The 9,392-nt window shown below is 42.9% G+C and overlaps 1 protein-coding gene across 3 annotated transcripts in view; it reads left to right on the top strand.

Moving 5' to 3' along the window:
* The first annotated feature begins 1,235 nt into the window (after positions 1-1,235).
* Positions 1,236-9,392, top strand: part of lama5 (laminin, alpha 5) — a 266,062-nt gene continuing 257,905 nt past the window's right edge. For all 3 annotated transcript variants that reach the window (XM_078555045.1, XM_078555046.1, XM_078555044.1), the window contains exon 1: positions 1,236-1,741. In XM_078555045.1, coding sequence (XP_078411171.1) covers positions 1,481-1,741 — 261 coding nt within the window. In that variant the 5' untranslated portion in view covers positions 1,236-1,480. The remainder of the gene's footprint in view (positions 1,742-9,392) is intronic.

The raw sequence follows: 9,392 nt of genomic DNA, 5'->3' as shown, positions 1-9,392 counted from the left end.
ACAGTAAGCACCAACCTGCTGTTCAGCTACAGGAAGCTTCATACATGACCCCAATTACACCCTCACCTTAAATCTTCCAGGAGGGGTCAGTGGATAACAACAAAGAGGAGAATTTTTTCTCACCTTGGGATACCAAGGCCAATTGTAGTACCTGCACTGACTCAGCATAGAATAGGGATTGGAATTTGGGATCTTCCTTCCCTGTATACCATATGATACATTTACCATTGAACCTTTTTTATCCATTTACAGGATGTGGGTATTGCTGGCAAGGTGAACATTTACTGCCATCACTAATTGCCTTTGTGAAGTTGGTTGTCACCCCCTTTTTGACAACTGAGTAGTTTGATAGGCTGCTTCAGAGTCAACCACATAACTGTGGTCTGGAGCCACATGCCTTCAGCTGCCTAAGCTTCAATTCCCACACTAAACCTCTCTCCTCCTTTAAGACATCCCTTAAACCCTGCCTCTTGACATAACCTAATGCTTCTTTCTTTGGCTCCATGCCAATTAATGTCTGGTTAAGCTCCTGTGAAGCTCCTTGGGAAGTTTTACTGTGTTTAAGGTTGCTATATGAATGCAAGTAATTGTTGTTGATGTTTGTATTTATATGGAATACAGTGAGCATCACACAGGAATTAGTGGTCTGTTTTCAACAAGTGTAACGAGCGTGATCTAAGGGAGCCCCAATGTTGCTGGAGTTGCAATCAGGGAGAGGTCACAATTCATAAGCACTGTTTAATGGAGCAGTAAACTTGAAATACAGACTCTAATCTTAGAATGAAAAAAGTACAAGGAAGAACATAGGGGCTTAATGCTTCCAAAGTCCATCAATTCCCTATCAAGATGGCATTTTGACAGAACCTATGACTTTTTAAACCCCACATACGAGTACAGGGTTCTCGTGTCCAGCTGGTAACCTACACAGGGGTGACGACACCTTTAATGTCAAAATTGTGTGATCCAGTTCAAATCCCTCTTTTATATTGTTAATCTCTTCACACAAGTCGCGGTTAACATGTAGCCTCCCTTCATTATAAAGCGGCATGTATTCCAACGTAGAGCAGGTACATGAATCAGTTGCGAAAGAAGCCTTTTGTTTTCGATTTTATTTACAGCTGGGGGGGGTAAGGGGGAGGTGACTGGGGAAGATGTTTCACTGGCAGAGCACAACAGGTTTTTTTTGCAAAGTGAATGATGTGAAACTCAAGAGGCTGGAGGAGGGAGGCATGTTCAGTGTGTGTGTGTGTATGAGTTTGAAGCAACGCCCTCCTGTTTGCAATCCAAGGTACAAACCTCCATTGTGATTGTGGGCGAGGGAGGGAGGAGGGAGATTGATGCATCATCAGTTGATTAGGTAGCCCTGCCTGGTGGAGCTGCTGTTTTTTTTTCTCTCTGGGAGTTGCATGTTCGCGGCTCACTCAGTTCCAGCGGCAGCAATGAGCGCAGGCAGGGTTCAGTGAGCAAACTTCGGGGAAACATGGCGAGGGACGCAGGAGCCTCGACACTCCTTCTGAACGTTTGCTGCATCCTCAGGCTGGTCTGGGCGCAGGAGGTTATCACCTATGGTTACGGAGTCAACGGCTTCAGCTTGCATCCGCCTTATTTTAACTTAGCGGAGGGGACGAAGATCACAGCCACGGCTACTTGCGGGGAGGATGGAACGGGTCGGCCGGTGGAGGATCTCTATTGTAAACTCGTGGGCGGTCCGGTATCCGGCGACCCCAGCCAAACTATCCAGGTATAGAAGTCCGGCACTCACACACACTCACTCACGTTTGCTTTAAGTTGGACCTTCCACCTTTCAAAGCAAGAGCGAGCTGCAATGGTCAGATAAAGAGCTGTTTTGTAATATTTATACAGGCATTTAAATCCTGATATCTGTCTTTGTATGTTTACTAAAGTTCAAATGTTACTTACTCTCTTAAACGCTGTTTGTTCTACCGCAAAGGTAAACACTGGCAGTCACATCTTGAGCTTTTAGCTGCTGATGGGAACCTGTTCCTGATGCGAGGTACACTGGCAATTTAAACTGAGGGCAAATGCAGGTTGTTTTAAAAACCCGCAGGTTCCGTTTTAAAATCAAATACAGAGTCTTCAATGTATCGTTTAATTTCCATTATTTATTTTTTTTAAATCCACACTCTGGTTAAACAGGACAGGACCTGACCCTGGGCATTACAGAAGGGAAAACTCATTTTAAATATATATATATTTTTTTAAAAAGGTTTTAAGGTAAATCTGCTTTTAACTGATCAGAATCGTTACCTGGGTCGATCCATAAGTGATTAAGGTTTTATGAAACCTGGAAGGCAGTGCAGAAAAAGTACAAGATAATCGTTTTGGAGGAGGGAAGAGATCCAATATCACAAGGTACAACTTCAACCCAACGACAGGTCCCCACCTTACATTTGATTCATAAAATGCTGCAAGGCGTAATGTGCCATAGTCCTTGTGCCGACAGATGCGCCGTCTCTTCCGCCCCGGAGCTTGAACCCCTGCCCCTTAGGCCCCAGATTAACATCAAACAATCCGCTTCCCGGTTCTTTCCAGTGGTGTTCCCCCCCCCCCTTTCTCTCTGCATTTCCAACAGGCATCATTTTATCCCCCACGCCCCGCTGTGGAATATTATCAACCCCCCCCACCCCCCACTCCGCCAATTTGTTCCCATGAATGCGGAATGCCAAACTATTGCCTTATTTAGGCTGCTGTTGGATTTCTCTGAAGATGTGGTCGCCAGGGATCTTCGTGCCTTTACTCGCCACTTGGAGCACCGACCACAAAACTAAAGCAAAGTCACCGGAGTCTTGAGACCCTCTGCTCCCCCGCCACATATTCCAGTTTGCCTTTAAAGCCTCTGGCTTATGTGGTCACAATTTATGGGTCTGGTGATGTGCTTCATTCCAACTACATTACCTCTGGTGTTCAAACCAACAACTGGCCACATAGGTGAAGTTTTAAAGAATACTGACTCTTTCCTCAGAGTATCATTTAATTATTTTGCAAACTAGATCTAATAGCTGAATGAGAAACGGCAGTTCAGTGGCACAGTCTATTCTCAAACTTTTAAAAACCGTGATTTTAAAAAGTCCAGTTTAAACTAACCTAATTGTTGCTGTCCCTTTTTTAAAATGCAGTTCAGTTGTGAATCTTTCCCGTGCCTGATAACACGAATTTACTACTTAACACGAGCCTTGCTTTAACTCCTGGCATGCATGGGAGACTTTCCTTTGTAATTAAATGGGAAATTTGAATCACTGCTGTCAGGAGGTTTTAAGGGATAAAACTTCACTGTTCCACTGCTTCAATGATGCATTAAAATATGCAGCGAGTATTAACTTCACTATTGTTTCCTGATCCCTTTGAGAGAGCTACAGTGTAGCTGTATTAATGGAGCCTGTGCCTTTTAATGATCTAAATCATTCCTCAAACAATATCTTGCATGTGTCCTGGAGTTCAACAGCCAAATGTTCTTCAATGATGCCTTTGGTGATTAAATGAATTTGAAACATGATCCTTGAGTTCTGGTGGAACTCTATAAATCATAAAGTGGGAAGAGAGACCTCTGCGAAATATTCCAGAAAGGCAACATATCTTCCAAGGGGCTCATCAAGTCAAGACATCGCCAAACGGAAACTTGATTCAATTATCTCCATGATTTTTAATCCAGATATTTTGTAAAACGCATTCACAATTTCAATAAGGACAGCACTGAAACGTGAAAGCTTCTGTCAGGTTTGGCGACGCTCCATTCTTCAACCACATCCCTAGACTGTTATTCAAATGCACTTCAACTAACAGTGCATTTACATGACAGCTGTGGTGCGTGTCAAGGGTTTGCCCAGGAAGAAGTTGATGTTGGATGGTATGAGTGTGGCAAGAAGGAGGTTGACACAGTTAGCCCTCAGCAGGCTCACTGGACGAGGAGGTTGTCAAGAGAAGAGTTTTAGGGGGAGATGATGGCGTAGTGGTATTGTCGCTGGGCTAGTATTCCAGAGACCCAGGGTAATGCTCTGGGGACTTGGTTTTGAATCCCACCATAGCAGATGGTGGAATTTGAATTCAATAAAAATCTGGAATTAAAAGTCTAATGATAACCATGAATCCACTATTGTTGTAAAAACCCATCTCGTCCACTAATGTCCTTTAGGGAAGGAAATCTGTCATCCTTACCTGGTCTGGCCTACGTCTGACTCCAGACCCACAGCGATGTGGTTGACTTTTAAATGACCTCTGAACAAGGACAATTTGGGATGGGCAATGAATGTTGGCCTAGCCAGCGACACCCACATCCCATGAATGAATAAAATAAAGTAGTTGGGAATTGCTGCTCATAAACCTGTGATGGATGCTTCGATGGCTCTTGGGAGATTGCGTAAGACATGGATTGTAGCATCGGACTTATCCAAGGAGGAGACTGGGACCTTAGCAGGAAACTAGGGCCATTGAAGCAACTTATTATGAACAGCAACTCCAACTGCATGACCCTGCTCTCTTGCCAACCTTACTGCCCAGTGAGCCTGCTGGGGGCTGATCTTACTAACTTCCATTCTGTCCCATTCACCCCATCCATCACTACTGAATCAGACTCTGCCAGCAGCCCTCTTTGCATTTCCCCCTCAAATATTTGTTTGCTCACAAACAAGCCCATTACCATTTGTGACCTTATTGCAGATAATTAGATTGATGTAGCTTTAACTGAAACCTAACTCATGGGTGGCGATCTCCTGCCCTCTTGCCTCCCTTTCATCGCTAAAGTGCTCAAACATATTGCCATCTCACAAGTTTCCCACAATTTCCTGTTTGAATTTCTCCAACAGGTTTCTACCACTAAAAAGGAAATAATTGAAGTCACTATGACTGTGGCACGTTTCTCACACTTCAAGCTCCTTGTCTTCACTATGGCGCCTGACACATTTGGCCACACTATAATCTTCCAAAGCCTCTCCTCCATTTTCCAGCTCAGAGGGTCTGCCCCCATTTGTTTCCTTTTCTAGTTATCAAATAGCCAAAAAAAAGCAGTCACTTCTCTTCCTGTCCCAAGCATGTTACTTCTGAAGTCAACCCAAGAATCTAACCATGGCCTCCTCTTCATCTTCCCTTGGTGATATCATTCAAAGGCATGGGCATTGCATGTAATACATTCATTTTCTTTAAGAAACCTTCCTTACAATTGGCCTTGAGCTGCAAACTAATTTTTTCATATTCATTCATGGGATGTGGGCATCACTAGTGAGGCCAGCATTTACTGCCCATCCCTAATTGCCCTTAAGGTGGTGGTGAGCTGCTTTTTTGAACTGCTGCCTTCTTGAACCATGTAGTGTGGGTACACTCACAGTGCTGTTAGGGAGGGAGTTCCAGAATTTTGGCCCAGCGACGGTGAAGAAACCACGATATATTTCCAAGTCAGGATGGTGAGTGACTTGGAGGGGACCTTCCAGGTGATGGTGTTCTTATGCATCTGCTGCCTTGGTCCTTCTGGATGGTAGCGGCTGTAGGTTTGGAAATTGCAGTCTAAGGAGGCTTAGTGAGTTTCTACAGTGCATATCTGGTACACACTGCTGCTACTGTGTGTCAGGGGTGGATGTTTGGGGTGCCAATTAGGCAGGCTGCTTTGTCCTGGATGGTGTCAAGCGTCATGAGTGTTGTTGGAGCTGCACTCATCCAGGCAATTGGGGAGTATTCCATCATACTCCTGTCTTGTGCCTTGTAGATGATGGACAGGCTTTGGGGAGTCAGGAGGTGGGTTACTTGCTGCAGGATTCCTCGCCTCTGACCTGCTCTTGTAGCCACAGTATTCACCAGTTCAGTTTCTGGTTAATGGTAACCCGCGAAATGTTGAAAGTGGGGGATTCAGTGATGGTAATGCCATTGAATGTCAAAAGGGAAATGGTTAGATTCCCTCTTAGTGAAGATGGTCATTGCCTGGCACTTGTGTGGTACGAATGTTACTTGCCACTTGTCAGGCCAAGCCTGGATATTGTCCAGGTCTTGCTGCATTTGGGCATGCACTGCTTCAGTACCTGAGGAGTCACGAATGCTGCTGAACATTGTGCAATCATCAGCGAACATCCCCACTTCTGAGCTTAGGATGGAAGGAAGGTCATTGATGAAGCAGCTGAAGATGGTTGGGCCTAGGACACTACCTTGAGGAACTCCTGCAGTGATGTCCTGGAGCTGAGATGACTGACCTCCAACAACCACAAGCATTTGTGCTAGGTATGACTCCTACCAGCGGAGAGTTTTTTCCCTGATTCCCATTGACTCCAGTTTTGTTAGGGCTCCCTTACATGCCTATATAAATCCAGGAATAAGTTGTGGGATACTGTATTGCCAAACTAATTTGTGCAATGTGTAACCATGTTTTTTTTTGGTGAAGACACCAAGGAGTTTGAAATATCACGAAGACGTTGATATACATATTTTCCGCTTGGATTTTGAATAGCTTCTCGGTGCAGACGAAAGTGGTAACCTGTATCTCAGCATGGTGTCAACATGTAAAAGAAGCAAAGAAAAAAATTATCTTACAATAGTTTAATTAATTTTTGAGACTATTTTGCTGCAGCTTCATTTACATTAAGTGGTCATTATTCATTAAACCTGGGCAGCAGGAAGTAAATTTCTTGAGGGTGTGTGGGCTCCAAGGTTACTTACCTGCCTGCATTGCGTGTTGGGAAATTATGGGTACCTTCTCAATGACATCCATCCATTCTTCAATGAGAATTGTGGCAGAGTGCTGTTCTGATGTGCTTTGTTGGTGAGGGAGGTTTCTGCCACAGACGCATCCTTGGAAAATTTATGCTTTAGTGTCAATAGGTTGTTCACCTGCTGAGCTGAGCCTAATCCTGTTCTCCCCACGTTTCATACATGCAAACTTTTCCCAGGAGGCCTCACCCAATATCCCTTTTAGGAGTGTGAATCCTGGCTGATGTATTTATCCCCTTCCTAGCTCAAGGACTGAGGCCAATTAGGATATCCTCACTACAGTCCAGGCTGAGATATCAGTGCAGATCAAAACTGGAACCTTTTTTTGTTTTCTAAGGTTCAGAATCACAGCTGGTAATGCACTTATTCACGGATTAATTGGGAAAGTTGAGTCTGACAAACATAAGGAGTAATTATAATGGATGAGAAAACAGTGAGAAGCATGTCCCTATTTCCCCAATATTCATGGCTGATGAGTAAGATTCCTGCCTTCAGTGCCAACATGAAGAATTAGCCCCTGGATTTGAGACACCCAATGTGTTGTTAAATCTGGTTCAAAACGATATAATGCAGGCTGGTCCAGAAAGCCGGTACAGACGCGATGGGCCAAATGGTCATCTCCTGTGCTCTAACCAATCCAAGATTCCATCTACATATATTAGGGCATGTGGTATTGGGCTAACAATGCAGAGATTGAGTTCAAATTTAACCATTTTAAGTTGTGAAGTTGAATTTAATAAATCTGTTCATTCTATATTTAGAAACCAGGAAAAAGTGCTGGCACTGTTTTGTCATTAAAACCCAACTTGTCCCAATTATGTCATTCAGGGAAGAGATCCTACCAGCCCCACTCTGTCCAGCCATTACATGACCCCACACTTAGTGCCTGCTGAACTGACCTAGTAAGGCACTTGGCTATAAAAACACAGTCACTGCAATAGAAGACCAACCATTGCTCCTTGGAGTAAGTAGGGATGGGCGAGAAATGCAATCTTTGAAGTATCAATTCGTGATAAGGAAATGCCTTTTCAGGAGTATACATTGGCCTGGATGTTGCGGTCAGTAGCAAAGCAATGGCCCTCAGGCACTGACCTCGAACAAAGCTGCCCACAGCAATCAAGGATCTCTATGGCATGGTGTCCCTCTTCCCCAACAGATTAAAACTGCTGCCAAGTCAGGGGGATATTTTGACATGCAGCAGCAGTGATGTCAGCAAGCAGTTAGGCAGCCAATCGCATTGAAGTATTCACATCTTGCAAACCAGAGAGTTTAAAAGCACTTAACGTCTCGCTTTTAATTTCAATTTTTGGGTCGCAAACGATTGGATTAAAGTAGAGGCTAAAATAAAGAAAAATTAACTCCTTAAAAAATGTTTTTTACTTTTTTAAAAAAAAATGTGGATTTTTTTATCATAATGGAGAAATTTGACATTCTACAAATAGTGCTGAAAAGAGGCTGTCGAATCTTTTAATCTCACACTCATCAGAACAAATGCAAGAATGTCAAATTTCAAACAATCACAGCAATTTATACCACAGAAAAAAGCATGCTGATGGTTGGTAAGTTGACTCTATCTGAGACATTGCCATGGAGAATGCAACAGAGAACATCTCTACAAATTTATAATATAAAATTAGCTTTTCAGGGCCAGTGCAGGTGTTTAGTAGTAATTAAGTTAGACTCCTGTTAAAAGTCCAGAACAAGGTGTAACTTTTTCAAGGCTTTTTATAGTGAGACCGATTGATTACAGTCCTGGAGTGCTTCAACAATGCACCCTCTGGAGGGGCGTAGAATCACTGACAAGCATTTTCTGGATTTCTGTACATGTGCGGTCTCCAGAGGTTGCTGCCTGTTTCAGTGGAAAAATGAAGGAGAACATTGATGTTTTCACTGTCTTTACTGCTGCAAAATCTGGGCCATTGTCTTGTGGGGCAAATGTGTAAATAGGAGCGGAATTCTCACTTAAATTCATGTGTAGCAATGAACAGCGTGGGCACAGGCAGATTGTCCAACGTCTAGTCTTGTGATCCACATATTCTATAATTTTCTTTCATTTGCCCTTCTGAAAATTGTTTTTTAATTTTAATATTTAGAATTATTACTGGATTGTTGAAGGGCAAGTACACCAGCTGTGACAAAAAATTTCTGATAGCACATAGGAATAATACACTATGTTTGATACAAACTGAGCCACAGAACCGTACACCACAGGGAAAAGGCCATTTGACCCATCATGTCCTTGCTGGCTCTTTTGAAAGAATGTCCAGTTGGCATCTTATTTTTTTCCCATGATTCAGTAGCTTCTTCCTTTTCAAGTATACAATCAAATCTTCTTTCACATTTGAATCAAATTGGAAATTTAAATCTCTATTTATGAAAAGTTCTTATATTTAGCAGGCATCCTTCATATTTTAGATGCTGTATTTTGAACCGTTAGTATTATTTAAAAAAATATAAGAGAAAGAAAGCCAGTCACTTTCTGCTTGTTTTTTTTTTGGATGTCAATAACTTGCATTCTCCAAAGGGCAGAAACTACAAACTCAGAAAAAACTTCCTTCTGGATTTAGCCTCAGAATGTACCACTTAAAATCATTTCCTTAAGGGTGTACCTGGGCAGCTACCTTGTGAAGAGTGAGCATATTAAATACAGCTCTGTCTTAGCAACTATCCATCACATCCATGCTTCT

This window comes from Cetorhinus maximus, chromosome 13 (assembly GCF_964194155.1).
Source record: "Cetorhinus maximus chromosome 13, sCetMax3.hap1.1, whole genome shotgun sequence".
Taxonomy (NCBI): domain Eukaryota; kingdom Metazoa; phylum Chordata; class Chondrichthyes; order Lamniformes; family Cetorhinidae; genus Cetorhinus; species Cetorhinus maximus.
Note: the sequence above shows the minus strand (reverse complement) of the source record. Positions and strands in the feature narration are given on the sequence as shown.